General features: G+C 51.5%; 1 protein-coding gene across 2 annotated transcripts in view; it reads right to left on the bottom strand.

The window, feature by feature from the left end:
* LOC144124656 (venom metalloproteinase antarease-like TtrivMP_A) overlaps positions 1-18,056 on the bottom strand; it is a 78,561-nt gene that overhangs the window by 33,962 nt on the left and 26,543 nt on the right. For both annotated transcript variants that reach the window (XM_077657466.1, XM_077657467.1), the window contains exons 6-8: positions 14,538-14,609; positions 14,346-14,473; positions 14,219-14,271 (exon numbers count right to left, since the gene is read on the bottom strand). In XM_077657466.1, the coding sequence (XP_077513592.1) occupies positions 14,219-14,271; positions 14,346-14,473; positions 14,538-14,609 (253 nt within the window). The remainder of the gene's footprint in view (positions 1-14,218; positions 14,272-14,345; positions 14,474-14,537; positions 14,610-18,056) is intronic.

The following is an 18,056-nucleotide window of genomic DNA, read 5'->3' as shown; positions in this document are numbered from 1 at the left end:
GGTCGCTGAATCTATCTTTGGCAGAGCCACGGCGTCGGGATACCGCGTTGCGAAATCGACGAGAGTGAGAATTTATCTATTCCCATTTACCTATGTTGGCGACAGCGGACCGACAATATCTACAGTGACCCGATCAAATCGAGTGTCGATAAGAAGCATGCGTCCCAACGGAGCTTTCCTACTTTGCCCTTCGCGTACGTCCTTTGACAGTTGTCGCATGACGTGATATACCTCTTAATCTCCTCCTGCACTCCCGGCCAGTAGAATTCTTCCAGAACTCGACCCGTAGTCTTCTTAATGCCCTATTACGCCGCCAACGGGCTATCATGGGCAAGCCTTTACACCTGTGATAGGCAAGACTTAGGAAGTACTACCTGTCGAAGCTCCATGCCAGAGGCAAGATGAGAGAGGCGGTACAGCAAAACCTTTTCACCAGAATACGAGTGCGAAGTGCCGTGCCTGCAATAGAACACCTTCCCTACTTTCACCCAGTATACCTCCAATGACTCATCGTCTCTTTGCTCTGCTTCTAACATTCCCTTGGTGAAAATCATGGGACCAACGTTTAAAGCAGTACTTTCCCTCCTTCGTCCGGAAACTTTCTTTCGAGCCAGCACCACATTTGGGCCCTCGCTCTCACCATTTTCGCTGGCCCCCTCGTCACTGACTATGTCAGGACATAATTTAGCAACACCCTTTGATTTCTTGCAATTAATATCTTGACTTGGCGCCTCACCGGCCTCTGGAATATTTCCACTTATGACATCGTACAGTTGTGTCTCCATGCACTTTACGAGGGCCGTGCCAGCGGTATACGGGGAAGCGACATAGGCTTCTGCCTCGGGAACTTCCAGACTACTACCACCAACAAAGCACACCGTAGATCTCGAGTCGGTGAGAGCTGAGCCAGGAACTAGGGCTCTCCGCTCCACCACTGTAGTCTCCCCGTGTCCCGTAAAACACGTACGGGTAGGTCTCGCAGCTCGCCCTTTAGTTCAGGCACGTGTTAGGCGTCTGATGGCTTTTTGCGGACACGTCCGACCGCCGCCTCACCCTCAGCAGTTTCATGCCTATCTGTAGTTGTGGAGGCAGTTTCAGGCGCAACACTTTCTGGCTAAACACAACCGGACGATTGCTTTCGGTTTTCGCGCTTCCTTAAGCAGGAACTTACATCACGCCCTGTTTCTTGACAATGAACACAATAAAGTTGCTTTGGCTTAGAGCGACAGTCGGCAGCCTTATGTCCCGGTCGGTTACAAATGAGGCACCTTCCTGACGGTCTACTCGATGGTACATCCTTCTCTCTCGGAATGCCCACCTTGAATGATTCTTTGAATGAAGACAAATTTCTTGGCCGCTGGGCCTCTAGAAAGTTGTCTGCTGCCTCAGCCATTTTTTCCAGCGTCTTGCACTCTGTTTCCCGAAGAACAATCGCCAGACGACTGTGACAGTTCCTCATGAGCTGTTTGGCCACCACCAACTCAAGAAATAATTGTACGTTGTGGCCGTTTGCAGCATCTTGACCCATCGATCGAAAAGACTGAGCAAGCGTGCTGCCTATTGCTCGCCTGTTTCTTTATCAATTGTGTTACTTCCACGAAACGTTTCGCGATAAACTTCTGCTGTAAACCGAAACTGTTGGAGCAGGGATAGTTTTGCCTTATCATAATTCATTGAGTCTGTGGGAGACAATCAACCGAACACATGGAGAGCCTCCCCAGTCAGACATACTCAGTGCTGTAGCCCATTTTTTCTTGGGCCAGCTGCGCTCTTCAGCGATACGCTCAAAACGTTTGAGGTAAGCGTGCAAATGATCCTTGCTATCGTCGAAAAGTGGGATCAATTAGTGTGGGCTAACCGCTGCTGAGGGCCCCGATGCGGGTTCACGATTACCCCCCCCCCCCCCCAACTTCTGCGAGCCTTATTAAGAGCTTCAATCTACGCTCTTCAGCTTCTGCTAGCGACTTTGCATGCTCGCATACGGCTTCTCCTAACAACTTTGCATGGTCGCGTTCGGCTTGTGCTTTACGCTCTTCATTCTCTGCTAGCGCATTTTCCTGCTCGCGTTGAGCCTGACGTTCGGCTGCACGTGCTGCGCGTTCCTTCTCTTGCTCGGCAGCCACCCACCTGCGCAGCTCGGAGTCTCTCAACCACATGCGTTCACCCAACTCGACCAAATCCTTTAGTGCCGCCATGGTTTCTTTTTACAGCCCACGAAAGAAAAAAAACCACGTCTTCGTCCTTTCGCGGACGCCAATTGTCGCGAATCGGTAGCGCGTCCCCGACTTTCCAAAGGGGAATGCTATCGCGTGCAGGTTCGAACAAGACAAGACAACAAAGAGATCAAACAAATCAAAACGAAGCCGTATTTATAATTTAAAGTAAAAGAACCGATACCAAACGAAGACAAGGAAGACATTCTCAACACGCGTACAACACTGCAAAAATAAAGGAACGAGTTCACCAGGTGCTGAGCATCCCAGGTTAAGGGGGGGGGGGGGGATGCTTGCAGACGGAATGGAACGCGGGTGGTTGTAGTGCGATGTGTCACTTACGTTGCGTCGGAGAAAGCGGCGCAAGGCAGCCAGGTGGTGGTATGAGCGGAAAAGAACACGGGGAGACGCCGCCGGTTGTCTCCCGTCAAGAGCTGAAGAACTAGGCAGCAGCAGGAGAATCGTAGCCAGATCTCATTGACGGCGGCCCGAAACGCCAGAGGCTTAAAGCAGGCTATCAAAGGGTGCCTTAAAGAAGTACGGACCTTCCACCCATCGCCTGCCACCTCCAAGCTTCAAAGAGACGCAGGAGGCTTACGTCGGTGATCCAAGGGAGGCCACGGCAGCACGGACCCAACATCCGAAGGCTGCCACCTCCACACTTGAATGTCTCGATCTCCACTGCGCTGTCTGCCTTCACAGCTCGCTTTTCTGACACGTCAGCTCGCACACACCCTTCGCACGCGCACACGCGCAACACTAGACTGGCACGCGCAGCGCTCCACTGTCCGACGCACCACTGTCGACGCACTGCGTTCACAAATCCTTCGAGGATCTTTTGAGCAGCCCACACCTGAGCAACCTGCACATTGCGGTGACCCTTCAAGCCGCACCTTCTCCCTCAGCTGCGTTCCTGGATGGCGGGCTCGCAGGACCCAGCCTTCGACCCGACATGGTTCGTTCAGTTCGAGGCTGCGCTATAGCTGAACGGCATCACCATCCAGCCGTTCAAAGACAGTCCTGTGTGATATCCACCTTCCCGACCTGCTGCGCCGACTCGCTTGGCTTGCCTTTGGCTGCCGGCCATACGACGAGCTGCGCGCGGCTGTCTTGGCGTACCTCAGCGCCTGCTGCGTTCCGCTGCCGCTCTACGATTATGCAGACCCGCTTTCGCCACCACCAGCAGCTGGCCCAGCACCAGCCTCGCTTTGGCCCAGGCAGCCATGGTCAGAACTCTGCCCGCCTCGACAGTCACAGGCCGCCTCCCCGCCACTCCTGCCCAGCATTTCCGGTCCGGCCGTCTCTCTCCACGATGCACCAGGTAGGCTCAACACGAGCTTGACCGCACGTCCTGCTCCCTCGAGTGCCATCTGCGCTTCTTTTGACCTGCCTCCTTGCGTTTATTTTTGTAAGCCCGTGACCACGTCTGCCATGTCCAAACCACACTCCCCTACACTGTCGTTGTCGCCAGCGTCTCCTGACGACAAGGCTCGCTATGCAGCAGCGTGCGTCTCGTGGTTTTCGGCACCCACTTCTGCCTCTCACAACAGCCTTCAGCTCAACAGGCAGCGGCAGTGATGTCGAAGCTGCGGCCAGCTGATGCTAAAGAGGTCTGGACAAAACCCAAGCCTGTTTCTTCAAACCCCCAGCCAATCCAAAGGCGCGCAATGCACAAAACTTCACACGATGCAGGTTACGAAGGCCAGCCCTTCGACAGCATTACCAAGCATAGCGATTGTCAACCGCTTTAATTTGCCGGAAAAGGAAACTGACCCATTGTCAGCGCCTGTCATCAATCCAAACAAAGGCACTCATGTGGGCCCTTCTTGGCCCGCGCTGGTGTTAGAATCATCAAAGGATACTCGCACCACTGGCTCGGCCTACACCAAACGTTAGTTCGACGGGGCCCACCATCCACAGCCTCTCGTTCCCAGCAGATTCAGGTTCCACTGACGCTGCTGTTTCATCACCCTCTATCTAGCAGGATGCCTTCAGCAATAGCCCGCGTACAGCTGTGCCGTTCTTTAGACCGGACACCACTTGTCTCCTTTCAGAATCAAAGAGGAGTGCGACGGCTAGGTACTGGGCCCTACCAGACACTCGACACATACGCCTTAAACGGCTAGATCCGGCGATGACTTTTTCTGTTCCTCGCGGGATACCACGCCCTATTGCATGCGTATTCCATAAATTAAGTTTAAACGTCGCCTTCACGCGCAAATACTTGCACTTAATAGGGCAAGCGGACTCCCCCGGACTGTACAAAATGGCATGCAAGAGACTAAAGAATATGTCTTAGTGGTGTGTCCAGAATATACACGTGAAAACTTATGCTTGCATCTGTTTTGAGATCTACGGAAACAAGGCCCCTCTCAGAGGACTAAATCCTCGGCGCTTGGCCAGATAGTTTGAAAACTGTACAGACAACGCGAGCGCTCTCACGCTTTTTAAGCGACACGGACCTTGCCTCGCGTTTGTGATGTTAGAAAGTGTGCATTTTTAATGCCTTTTTTCATCTGCCTCCTCCCATTATCATCAACCCCCATCGTGACCCTCTTTTTTCTCCTCTTCCCGTTCTCCAGTGCACAGTAGCAGGCCAGATATCTTTCAGGCCAACCTCTCTGCCTTTCAAGTCAATAAAACCTCTCTCTCTCTCCAAGCTGACCAGACCCGTGGCCGTGGCCCCGGTTGCTGCCACTGTGCGGTGGCCGCCTCTGATTGCCGCTACCTGGCCAGCACCCCCTTCATGACCTGCTCTGCTCCAGTGGCAATGCCACTGCTCGTGCGTCCGCCCGTAGCGTCCAAGGCAATCATTCAGCCGCACACATTCCTCCGCAGCCGTTCCCCAGCCTGGCTCTTCGCTGCGCCTCCCGCAGCCACCTGCCTTGGTACCGGTCATCTTGGCCTGGCATCAGTTGGGCTAATCTTGCGACCCCCATCACAACTAGCTCCCTCTCCTGCACCTGAACCGCCGGCACTGGGTCCACTTCGTGGGCTGACCTATCTACCTTACCTGTCACTCGGCATCCCTCGCCGCCCCGCGAAACCTCGGCCGCAATGTCACAGCCAGTGTCTCCCATCTGAGCCTGACAACGGACGGCCTGCACGACTCTAGACGCATACCGACTGCTCGACAAGGGGGGGGGGGGGGGAGAGCTTAGTAGCGACCCGCGCGGCTGGCAGTGACGAAATGAAAAGTGGCCCCAGCACGCGCTAAACAGAACGCTCGAGACCTGGGCCTTGGCACGATGCTGTAGCCGCCGCTCCGCTGCTGTCTCCTCTCTGGCAGCCCTCAATAAATGTGGCCGCGGTCGCCTTCCTGGCAGTAGCGAATTTGCAAAAAGGACGAAGTATCCCCAGCAAACTCTGGAGAGAAAACTCGGGACCTGGCATTGGCGGGATGCTGTCTCCTCTCCGGCATCCCTTAGTAAATGTGACCACGGTCACATTCCTGGCAGTGGCGCAATTCCAAAAAGAACGAAGTGTCCCTTCTTGCGCTGGAGAGAACGCTCGGGACCTGGGCCTTGGTCGGATGCTGCCGCCGACGCTCCGCGGCTGTCTCCTCCCCGGCAGCCCTAAATAAATATTGCCGCGGTCGCCTTCCTGGCAGTGGCGAATTTCCAAAAAGGACAAAGTGTCTCCACACGCGCTGGAGAGAACGCTCGCGACCTGGGCCTTGGCCGGATGCTGCCGCCGCCGCTCCGCTGCTGTCTCCTCTCCGGCAGCCCTAAATAAATATGGCCGCGTCGCCCTCCTGGCAGTGGCGAATTACCGAAAACGACGAAGTGTCCCCAGCCAACTCTAGAGAGAACGCTCCGGGCCTGGGCCTTCCCGGGATGCTGTCGCCTCTCCGGCAGCCCTCAGTAAATGTGACCGCCGTCGCCTTCCTGTCAGTGGTGAAATGGGAAAAAAAGACTAAGTGTCCCCACACGCGCTTGACAGAACGCTCGAGACATGGCCTTTGAAAGGATGCTGCAGCCGCCGCTCCGTTTCTGTCTCCTCTTCGGCATCCCTCAATAAATGTGGCCGCAGTTGCCTTCCTGAGCAACCTCCTCAAGATATTGTTAAGGGGTTAGTTCAGCAGCAGGAACGATGGGCCGTACACAGAAGAAACACCAGAAATAAGCACTAGAACTACCTGCATCCTCCTTGTCGTCGTCTGCTGTTCAGCGACAGACCAATTTCCTCTTCGCTTCGCACCTGTGTGCCGTAACACTACCCCCAGCCACCGCCCCGCTGGAATAGGCACAGTCCCGAGGCATCCTAGGGGGTTGGGTGTGAGTGGTAGGGTTTAATACGGGCGACGTGCCAAACTGTGTGGAGGGAGCCACGGAAGGAGAGTGGCGGTACAGCGGCGTGAGTTCGTAGGTAATATCGCTCAGTTGCCTCAAGACCCGCTAAGGACCGACGCATCGAGGGAGGAGCTTCTCACACAGTCCCACATGGCGTGAAGGGAGCCAGTGGAGGACCAGGGAGCCGGGAGGGTAGTGCACGTCACGATGATGAAGGTCGTAACAAAATTTTTGAGCGGTCTGAGAAGCGAAGGTATGATCCCTAGCAATTTGGCGGGCGCCGTCAGCACGGGCAATGGCCTCACAAGCATAACTGCTAGTAGAAGGGTCAGAAGGCAGTAACCTCTCAAAGGGTAGCAACGGGTCGCGGCCAAAGAGCAGGTAGAAGGGGGAGTATCCGTGTATATCATGGCGTGGGGAATTGTAGGCGAACGTCACGAAGGGTAAACTGACGTCCCAGTCAGGATGGTGTTCGGAGACATACATGGACAGCATGTCCGTCAGGGTGCAGTTAAGGCGCTCAGTAAGGCCGTTTGTTTGGGGATGGTGGGCGATCGTCAACTTGTGACGGGTGGAGCAGGAGTAGAGAAGGTCGTGGACCACTCTAAAAAGAAAGCAGAGGCCTCGATATGCAAGCAGATGACGAGGACCGCCATGAAGCAGGACGACGTCATGAAGAAAGTCGGCGACATCGTAGGCACAGCTGGTCGGGATAGCACGCGTGATAGCGTGCCGGGTAGTCTAATCGGTGGCAACGGCAATCCATTTGTTCCCGGAAGTTGATGTGGGAAAAGGCCCGAGCAGATCGAGACCAACACGGAAAAATGGGTCAGTCGGAATTTCGATGGGCTGAAGCGGGCCACTAGGCGGGAGCGGGGGCATTTTCCGGCGCTCATATTGATCGTAGGCAGCAACGTAACCGCGGACAGAGCGGTAAAGGCCAGGCCAGAAGAACCGCCGGCGCACGCTGTCGTACGTGCGGGACACGCCGAGGTGCCCTGCCGTAGGAGCGTCATGAAGCTGGCCAAGGACTGTGGAGCGGAGATGCGTCCGGACGACGAGCAAGAGGTCGGCGCCATCAGGGTGCATAATGCGACGGTACAGAATATCGTGATGCAGCACGTACAGGCTCAGATCAGGATCGGCAGTGCCGCTTCGGAGACGGTCGATTACAGGGCGCAGAGATGGATAACGGCGCTGCTCGTCGCTGATGTGTAAAAAGTTCGAGATAGAGAAAACACAATCGTCGGTATCATGGTTGTGAAATCAGGATGATCTACAGGGTGGCGGGACAAACAGTCAGCGTCTTGGTGCAACTGTCCGGACTTGTAGACAGCAGTAAGTGCGTATTCCTCAAGCGCAAAGCCGAGCGACCCAGCCGTCCTGTGGGGTCTTTAAGAGAAGAGAGCCAACACAAGGCATGGTGGTCCGTAACTATGCGAAGTGCCGCCCAAACAACTAAAGGTGGAATTTCCTTAATGCCCAAACAAGTGCAAGGCACTCCCGCTCAGTGATGAAATAGTTGCGTTCAGAGGGAGATAGCAGGCGGCTGGCGTAGGCAATGACACGATAGTGGTCGTGCTGCCGCTGTGCAAAGCTGGCCCCAATACCATGGCCATTGGCATCGGTGCGAAGTTCAGTATTTGCAGAGGGGTTGAAATGGGCCAGCAGAGGTGGAGCAGTGAGGGCGGCAACAAGTGCGGTGAAGGCGCGAGCTTCGTTAAGGCCTCAGGAGAAACGCATATCTTTCTTCAGGAGGGTGGTAAGGGGACGGGCCGTGTTGACTAAGTTCGGGATAAACCGGCGGAAATACGAGGACAGTCCGAGGAAACTGCGCACATCGCTTGAGCAGCGGGGGGTGGGGAACTCGCGGACGGCACTAATTTTGTCAGGGTCGGGCTTGACACCGGAACCATCGACCAATTGGCTGAAAACATTAGTTTGGCACTGGCCGAAGCTGCACTTCTTGGAATTGAGTTGGAGACCGGCGAGGCGGATGACGGCAAGGATATTAGAAAGGCGGTGTAGGTGGCTTTTGAAAGTCGGGGAGAAAACGACAACGCCATCTAGGTTGCACAAGCACGTCGTCCATTTCACGCCACACAGGAGCGAGTCCATCATAAGCTCGGGGGTACAAGGCGCGTTGCAGGGGCCGAAAGTCATGACTGAATCGGTATAGGCCATTGGGGTTGGCAAAGGCTGTCTTCTAACGATCCTGTTCGTCAACAGATTTTTGCCAGTTGCCTGAACGAAGATCGATAGAAACAAATAGCTGGCGCCGTGCAAGCAGTCGAGGGCGTCATCAATTCTCGGAAGAGGATAGACGTCTTCCTTTGTTATTTGATTAAGATGGCCATAGTCTACACAGAAGCGCCAACTGCCATCTTTATTTTTGACTAGCACCACAGGAGACGCCCACGGACTGCTAGAATACTCGATAATGTTCGCCAGCATCTTGTCCACCTCCATCTGGATGACAAGGCGCTCAGGAAGGGAGACGTGATAGGGCCTTCCGTGTATGGGGCTGGCATCGCCCGTATGCATGTGATGGGTCACGACAGTAGTTTGGCCGAGAGGACGATTACCAAAATCGAAGACGTCACTGTAGGAAACTAAAACGGTGGAGAGCGCGTGGGCGTGGTCAGGTGGCAAATCCGCCGCGATCATTGCAGAAATAAGGTCCGGACGTGAAACGGCCGAGCGGGGATTAGGGAGACCAGACTGAGGTCCAGATGCGAGAGCAGAAAGTGTGCATTCGGCCAAAGGAAACAGTTCAGAAAGCCAGACGTTCAGAATCGGAAGGTAGGTGCGGGTACCGATAACGGTCAGGACGGTGTGTGGAAGGATAACGTTTCGCTGAAGGACAACGTCCTTGATTGGGTAAGTGATGTAGGCACCATCAGGAACGGGGTGAACCGGGGACATTGGAACATAGACTGCAGCATCACGCGGCAGGCGAGTAAATTCAGCGGCACGTAAGCGGGGCGGCCTGGAATCGGCGCTTTCAGAGCAGAGCGGCAGGTTCAAACAAAGAAGGCCAGTGGAGCAATCAATTAGCGCCGCGTGGGTCGTTAAAAAGTCGATGCCTAGGATCACATCGTGGGGGCAGTGGTTGAGCACAGTGAATAGGACGGCTGTAGTACGACCGGCAATGCAAACACGTGCAGTGCACAATCCAACGACGGCAGCAGCACTGCCGTTGGCGACATGAACGGCTGAGGAAACGGCGGGTGTCACAACCTTCTTCAGATGTCAGCGAAAGGAGGACCTCAGGACCAAAATTTGAGCGCCAGTGTCAATCAGAGCAGTAGCTGGTGCACCGTCCACGCAGATATCGAGAAGATTGCAGCGAGGAGCGGGGGTCCGGAGAGGCTTTCCGGGCCGGGTCTTTAATGCAGCGTCACCTCCGGGAGGTGCATTGCTTAGTTTTCTGAATGAAAGCCAGATAAGGGCGGAGTGGCCGGGCATTGAAGTTGTGGCGAACGGGAGCGACGGATCTGAGGTGAAGGCGAGCGGCTGTACCTGCGCAGGGTCGGAGTGTCGTTGGCGTGCGAGAACTCAGGACGGGAAGACATCTGGCGTGGGCCGTAGTCGGTACGACGATCATAGAGCTAGGTCCGTAGTCCATACGACGATCGTAATTATCGCTACGGCGAGGTGGGAAAAACCAACGGCTGCGGCAGAGGCGGAATATGTGGCCGACACGTGAGCGGTTGCAGAAGATAGGCCCGTCGTCTGAGGCTCGTCAGCCCGCAGGATTCCGGTAGCGGTAACGCGGCGGAATGGCCGGAGTCGGTGAAGCAGCAGCAATCAACGGGGCGATGGTTGGTGTACAGGGCGACACAGAGGACAGGCTAGAATTGTGACCCACGTGCGCGAACTCCTGGCGAACAACGGCCTGGATCAGAGCAATCGTAGCGTCAGGCGGCTGATGGGCGAAGGTTACGGGAGTCATAACCTCCAGTTCTCTCCGTACAATTCGGGTTAAATTGGCTGGATGGGACGGCTCTTGCAGTGTTGGCAGGTCTTCGCAGGAAAATGTCACCGCTGTGTTCGGAAGGCGGTCGAAACGGGGAGAAATGCGGCGGTTTTTGGCGTGCTCAAACTGCCGGCATACCTGGAGGACAGAGTCGACCGTTGCGCCGTCTTTGCAGAGTAGCAGGTTAAAAGCGTCGTCAGCGATCACCTTGAGTATGTGGCCGACCTTCTCGGTCTGTGACATGGCGAAGTCGACCTTTCGGCAAAGAGCGAGGACGTCCTGGATGTAAGAGATTTAAGACTCGGTCGATGACTGCGCTCGAGAAGCAAGATCTCTTTTAGCGCCGAGCTGGCGTCCAATTGGCTCGCGAAATAAGTCGCGGAGCTTCTGCTTTCAGGTGTCCCAGGAGGCAAGTTCTTCCTCATGCGCCTCGAACCAGACGCGCGCCGTGACCGCCAAGTAGAAGATCACGTTAGCAAGCATGAGGGTCGCGTCTCAGTGGTTGTGCTTATTCACACTTTCATACATGGCTAGCCAATCTTCAACACCGACTTCATCGGTGCCACAAAAGGTGCCCGGGTCGCGAGGTTTTGCCATGAAAACGGTCGGGGCTGGGGTTTACGCTGTGGCCGGAGGTGGGCTGGACGACATAGCGATGAATTCAATGTGACGACCACTGCCGATGTCCAGGGCGTGGAGTAGTACCCAACACAACCTCCACCAAATGTTACGGGGTTAGTTCAGCAGCAGTAATGATGGGCCGTGCACAAAAGAAACACCAGAAACCAGCACTAGTACTAGCTGCAGCGTCCTTGTCTGTCGTCTACTGTCCAGCGACAGACCAACTTCCTCTTCGCTTCGCGCCTGTGTACCGCAACAATAACACAAAATCGTTACGATCGTAAGTTCCGCAAAATCGACAAAGGCGGCTAGTTGGTCGTACTTGTTGAACGTATCGGGTGCGCTGTACTTGGTCAGCAAGACGAACATGTTGTCGAAACTTGCGCATTTTATTTCTTTTGGCTCTGTTTTGTCCACCTATTCCTTTTAGTGCCTAAGCGTCATGTGATTGATAGATTAAAGATGAACAGATCTCTGGAGGTGTGTCAAGAGTGCGCACTAAATTCCTTTTTTACATTATCGTTAAACGCAACAAAATGACGATTTATATTTTTACTATTGATGTAAATCATCCGGCGACCATGGACAGAACTTCCAATCAACTGTACACGCCAGAATTCTCGCTCAGAGGTTTAAAGGAACAATTTGCTTAACCCTCTGAGGGATCTGTATAGCAAGATTTCTGTCCGGAACATATTTACAAGTTACAAAACACTCACAACTTTGAATAGATGCAATTCGTCCTAGAAGCGCCGGTTAACGATCCAATACTTCTAGTTTTCTCAGTTTCATGGTTTTAACGAAAGAATCTTCGACGGAAGTCCGTCTGGTTGGGTTCTTGAGATAGTTGATTGGTCCCGAAACGTTGTGTAAAGTTAAAAATATTGGTTGGCTCAGTTTTCTCACAACTATCAATTTCATGGTGTCTCGAGCAACTGTTTTTTTTTAATTTTCTCTTGTGGTTTCTATCGAAAGTGTGTCATCAGCAGGGGATTAAGTTGCCAGCTATCTTTTTTCGGGATTCTCAACGTATATCGCACGAATAATGCGTCTAGAGCACAGAAAAACGGGCGGGTACATAGCAATGTAAACCGGAGCTCGAATTCTAAATTTGCCTCAGGCATTATCAATTATGAAAGAGCGAACCTTCTGCATTGGCCTGGTATTTAAAGTCGGTTCTGCCCTGGCAATCAATGCCGATGCATCAGTGTCTACAACGCCGGAAACACGCGATGTGAGGACTGTACATTGCAGTTGTGGCTGGACGTGTCCGCAAGGCAGCGGTACCCTAAAGAGAATATTATAATTTGGTCAAGGCTCAGCATATCCAACTTGCATCCGCGGAATGCGGTTAAATATCAGAATGTGTGTGGAACGGCGTTCAGGATACACACATGGCCACTACTCCGCTTAAACTTTTTGAGCTTTGTTGGTAACTATGCGGAACCAGTGCAATGAAATATGAATGTGACTCTGGCACGACGCATGATCTGCGGAGTTTACAATGAAGCTAAATATATTTTTGTAGGGAAAAAGATCAACTAGCTAACAGTTACTGTTAAACCTCAGGCCCGCAAGTTCATGTCTTCGCTGATCAGTGTGCAATAAACCTCCATATTAAAATGAATGGGATCAGCGAGGAAAAGAATTTTTTTTTGCGTGCGCAGGTCACGAGAGGCCACAGCTTTCCGCATTACGTAAGTGGACGGACTAGAACCATCATTGATCTCTCGTTGTCAATAGTGAGTCTGCAGGGCGTTGCGCCCAGCATCGAAGCACGAGCGATTGCAGTGTTTTACCCGCCTGGCAATTTAGAGGAAATTAAGGCTGCAGAGCGGTTTACTCCTTCCGTGCGGCCCCTCTAATAACTAGCAGACATTTTTTTTTTATTTTCGCGACGCAGTGAACTGCAGTGACAAATGTATTGGTATCCCATACTCCACTGGAGTGCAAAACACTTCGTTTGCCTGCATCACATGAAAATTTATATCACTTTTTACTTTTATTTACAAAATTATTTACTTATTTATATGTTCCAGAAACAGAAGAGAGTCAAAAATTAGAAGTTCGTCGCATCGAACGACTGGATAAGCCTTTTCGCCGTAGCCCAGAGCGTCTTCTCGCACTCAGCTCTGTCTTTAAAACCCCTAAGGTTCCACCCCTCCATCGGGCGCTGGCCAATCCAACACGAGGAAAATTCCTCCAAGATTGGAAACAATTTTAAGTAGCACAGCATTGTAGCAGGAGGAGTCACTCGTTGCAGAGTCAACCCTCGGGAATGGGCGAAGAGAAATCGAAAGCCCGCTGCTAATTCCTGCAGTGCAGCAATACTTATGCAAGTGGCCCCTCTCCCCGAAAACACATGTGGTCCTTGCGGCGCCGCGGGTCTCAGCTGCGGCGAGCTCTACATGGTAGAGCCGGCCCCTGAAGGAAACGGGTAATTACTTGACGGCTCTGTTTCTTTATTTCCCCAAAGGGCGACCTTGGTTCCGTCCGTCGTGGGTCGCTGCCTCCAGGCGTTCTTCTCCGGGAATGTCATCCTCACTCAGAGAAGCGTGAGAATATCCCACAGGCTCCTTATCAGCGCGGAACCCTTCTTTGGGGACGTCGGCTGGTCAAACGGAGTGTCTCAAGCTGAGTCATAACACGACTTACATAATGATTTTGACATCGAGCTGCCTCGACAGTAAATGCGCCCTTTCCTGCCGGTCAACCGTCAGTATAACTAGTACGAGTTAAATAACAAATTTTACTGAGATTACTTGAATGGCGTAGTTCTCAGTGTCCCTCAAAGTGGCGCGATAAGTGCTTTGCTACACGGCTAACACAAAAATGCCCGTTTTTTGTTATATTTTGGCAAGGACGGTACAGCTGGTTCAGAACAGCGCCTGCTCATCCAAAAAACTTCGAGCTTCCAACGGCCGCTTCAAGAAAATTCGTTCCCTTCCGTAATATACAGCGGAGAGACTCCAATTAACTGCCCGCCGCACGTGCTAAACAGAACTGTGGTGTGAAATTAATATGCGAGATGTTTCGTTCATGCTGCTCAAGCCACAGAACAACACGATGTGCATGTACCGTTGTGCCATTTTTTTCACAGCTTGCCCTCTTACCTAAGTTATTTGTGTTGGCCTTTCCGTCCGCACCGGTGCTGTACAGCTCTCGTCTGCGGAAAGCGAGGCAATACATTTTAGACGCTCTGTACACATTGCAAAACTGGTGCAAAAATTCTTGACTTACCCCGTTACCAAGTACACGACATCCGGGTTTCCGTATGTATGCCTATAATACACGGCTTGCTGCCTGAAGTTTTCCAGCGCCGTAGTGTCATGCATATAGTTTCCAGATACTGATATATATTGGTCAAACTGAAAACACAAGGCAAGTTTAAGGTTCGGTGTCGCATTCAATTAGAAGTAAATATGCCCTTACAGGACTCCGCTCAACTCCAGTAAACAGGAGCTTTATCTTGGGATCCCTGGTCTCATTGTACCGCATGTTGACCTGAAAATTCACAGCAGAAGTTCAGATCTACGAAACACACTCGTGTAACTGCACAGGTAAGTAATACAATTATCTACATTATCATTCCAATTACTCGTACTTATACTGCAGAACAAGCACCTCTCCTGCTTACATCCAATTAAGAATACCGAGCGCCACCTTGAACAGCTGAGTACCTGCAAACATCCCAACCACATTCACCCTGCTTGCTCACTGTTACCGTGTGTGATGTGTGCCTTTATCAAAAATCCACACTTTCACTGCAAGCGGTCATCGGTGCAAAAAAATCACTTAGAATGCCAAAAAATCACCAACAGTTATCCTGATGGCTTAATCATCGGCCTGAGTATGCCCACTGCAGGACAGAGTCCTCTTCCATATTTTCCCAATTAACCCTGTCCTGTGCCAGCTGCGGCCACCCTATCCCAAAAACTTTCAAATCTCATCCACCCATTTAACTTCCTGCCGCCCCTGCCAAGCATCCCTTCCCTTGGAATTTAGTCTGTAACTCCCTGCCTTCGCATTACATGCCCTGCTCAAGCCCATTTGTTCCTCTTGATTTTGACTAGGATGTCATTGACCCGCGTTTGTTTCCTCACCCACTCTGCCTTCTTTAGGTCTCTTAAAGTAGCACCTATCATTTTTCTTTCCATAGCTCGCTGCGTTGTCCTTAAATTAAGCTGAACCCTTTCCGTTAGCCTCCACGTTTCTGCCGCATAGGTGAGTACAGGTAAGACACACCTGCCGTATACTTTTCTCTTGGGGGATAGCGGTAAACTGCCATTCATGATCTCAGAAACTTGTCATGTGTGCCTTCTTCAGCCCCCTCCTACTCTTCTCTTCTCTTTGGTTCCGCTCCGTTGTCCTTAAGGACCAGCGGTTATATTGCCTTCGCATCACATTCCCTGCCCAACCATAATTCTTCCTCTTGATTTCGACTAGGATGTTGTTACCCCGCGTTTGTTCAATCACTCACTCTGCCGGCTCGTGATCCGGATACGCGGTCACTACCTGCCCTAAGTAGACGTATGCCCTTACACTTCCAGCACCTCGCTACCAATTGCAAATCGCTGTTTTGTTCCTTCCGAGACTGTTGAGCATTGCTGTAGTTTTCTGCATATTAATTTTTAAACCCTTATTACTGCCTCACCTGCCTACCTTATACATAATGCTTTGGAGTTCATCTCCTTAGCAGCGTAGCTGGCGATGTCGTTAGCGAATTGGAGATTATGAAGGTATTTTCCATTCACTATTATCCCCAACTGTTCCCTGGCTTAACACAGCTTATTCCGGGGAAAGCTGCTTGCGGCAGGGATGTAATCATGTTGTCAACATCCCTAATTCAACATTCACTGCAGTGTTCGTGATCACCAGCAAGGAAGAAATGGTGGGAACACTGTTTAATACATTATTGGGTGGCTACCAGTAAGATACATTTCGCGCGCTGTGCTGAGCTGCTTCTGCTACAGAATGAAAAAAGAAAATAAAGCGGACGGGCCTGTCGACAGGCTCCAACTAGTCCACTATCACTGCTGATTGCAAACAGAGCAGAGATGGAAGATATATGGAAAAATCAAAAGAAAAGACGAGCATCGGAGCAGTCGCAAACATTGAAGTTAGTGTCTCTTCATGCAGATGCCTGGTATTCACCGTCGCTTCACAGACGCTGTACTGAAGGGTGCCATAAAGCAGCCTTACACGATTACAAGAACAGCAGTCCAGGGGAATGTGAACTCTTGATGATATATACGCACTTGTTAAATCTGTAGACAAGCTTTTTAGCTGGGTGATAAGACCATAATTGATATCTGTTAGCTTTTTGCCGACCAGAGAATGTGGTTCCGTTCCATTAATATGGTTCATCTACACTCAATAGTATATGCATTTCGTTCTATGCCTCAATTTTCCGATGTGCCACTGTGGTACCAGCAAGTGCGTAAAGTGAAGTGTTTTGCATTTACTTACATTTATTGCATGATTGCAATTAACAACTATGTTTTCATTCCTCTTCTTGCTACTCTACAGGGTCGTACCGACCGGCGCCTCCTCTATTTTTACAATGCCTGCCGAATGCGGCCGATCCGACCGTCCATCACCATCTCCAATCCTCCTTTCCTGCTCTCCCCCGTCGGCTAGCCTTCGCGAATGCTCTACGCCTGTGAGGGAGGGTGCCATCTGAGTGGCACTGGCCTGACGACGGAAAGCGGACGAAGGCATTTTTTGAAACGTTCTCTCTTTCTTCGGGAGGCGGTGCCCTGCATTCCTCATAGTAATGAGGTTGCCTGTCAGGCATTGACGCGTCATAGAGCGCGCCGTTCGTGGCGCTGCTCACCGTGGAGCCGCTGCAGGCGCTGGTTTTAAAAGGAGCCACAGAGAGTGCGGTGCAGCGGCGTTGGCATTGTAACGAACGGCTGTGGCGACTTGATCGAATCATGTTTGTCTTTTAGCTACAACGCTGAAACATTCCGGGAGAGGTACTGCAGCTGCTTGGTAGAAACATGAAATCAGAAGGTAAATGCAGTTAGCAATACGTTTCACTCTATTAATGATGCTTATTAAGGAAAATGGGAGAATGAAATAAAGAAGTAATGATATATCTTCCCGAGAAGGCATTTTTCGAAACTGCTAAGTAGCAGTACCTTTAAAGTCGTAGCTCCACTTTTTGCAGGCTAAGCTGTCATCGTTAAGACAACTAGATAAAGATTTTTCTCTATGCGTCGCAGACTGCAGCTACGATTGTTTTAAGCAGCGAAAAGACCTCCAGTCGCAAATGCACGGCGCAGCAGCTGATGCCGAAGCATTTCGGACGTTCTAGCTTGTCTTGACTGCAACTAGGCGCTAATAAAACGATACAAAACTAAAAAAAAGAGCTTGAAGAAAAGTAGGCAGATAAAATCGAAATCAAGTAGGCTTGACCACGTCTTCAGGCGCAGTCACCGTAAAGGCCGAACCACCGGGCAGCGTTTCTTCGGCGCAGCATCAGCATTTTTTCTACCGTCGTTGTCGCTTCAGGCCGCATGAGATGGCGATCAAACACACAAGAGCGTACGAACTGGTTGTCCAGACGGGCGTTAGGTGTGTTTTGTTTTGTTCACTGTTGTTATGTTCCGCTCGCGCCCGAGATGGTTTGTCCTCCTCTAGCGTGCAAATGTGGTTGCGCTACAATGCACACTTCTTATGTCTGTAAATGAGTGTCAATAAAAGCAAATACACGAATTCTAGAAATGTAAATTACGATAAACAGAGATTTGTAGTGTATATAGCAGCAGACACATGTAAAGTATTTTTTTACGCTATTGCTGTAAAGAGTTGTAAATATATATGTAAATAAGTGCACGTGAACGTCTCCTTCTTTTCTACAAACGAGCTTAAAATTTCCAACACTTCGCACAAAATTGAAAGCAGCAGCCGTGCTTTCCATAATTAACTGGTTCCATTTTAGAGCTG

Source organism: Amblyomma americanum, chromosome 3 (genome assembly GCF_052857255.1).
Source record: "Amblyomma americanum isolate KBUSLIRL-KWMA chromosome 3, ASM5285725v1, whole genome shotgun sequence".
Taxonomy (NCBI): domain Eukaryota; kingdom Metazoa; phylum Arthropoda; class Arachnida; order Ixodida; family Ixodidae; genus Amblyomma; species Amblyomma americanum.
Note: the sequence above shows the minus strand (reverse complement) of the source record. Positions and strands in the feature narration are given on the sequence as shown.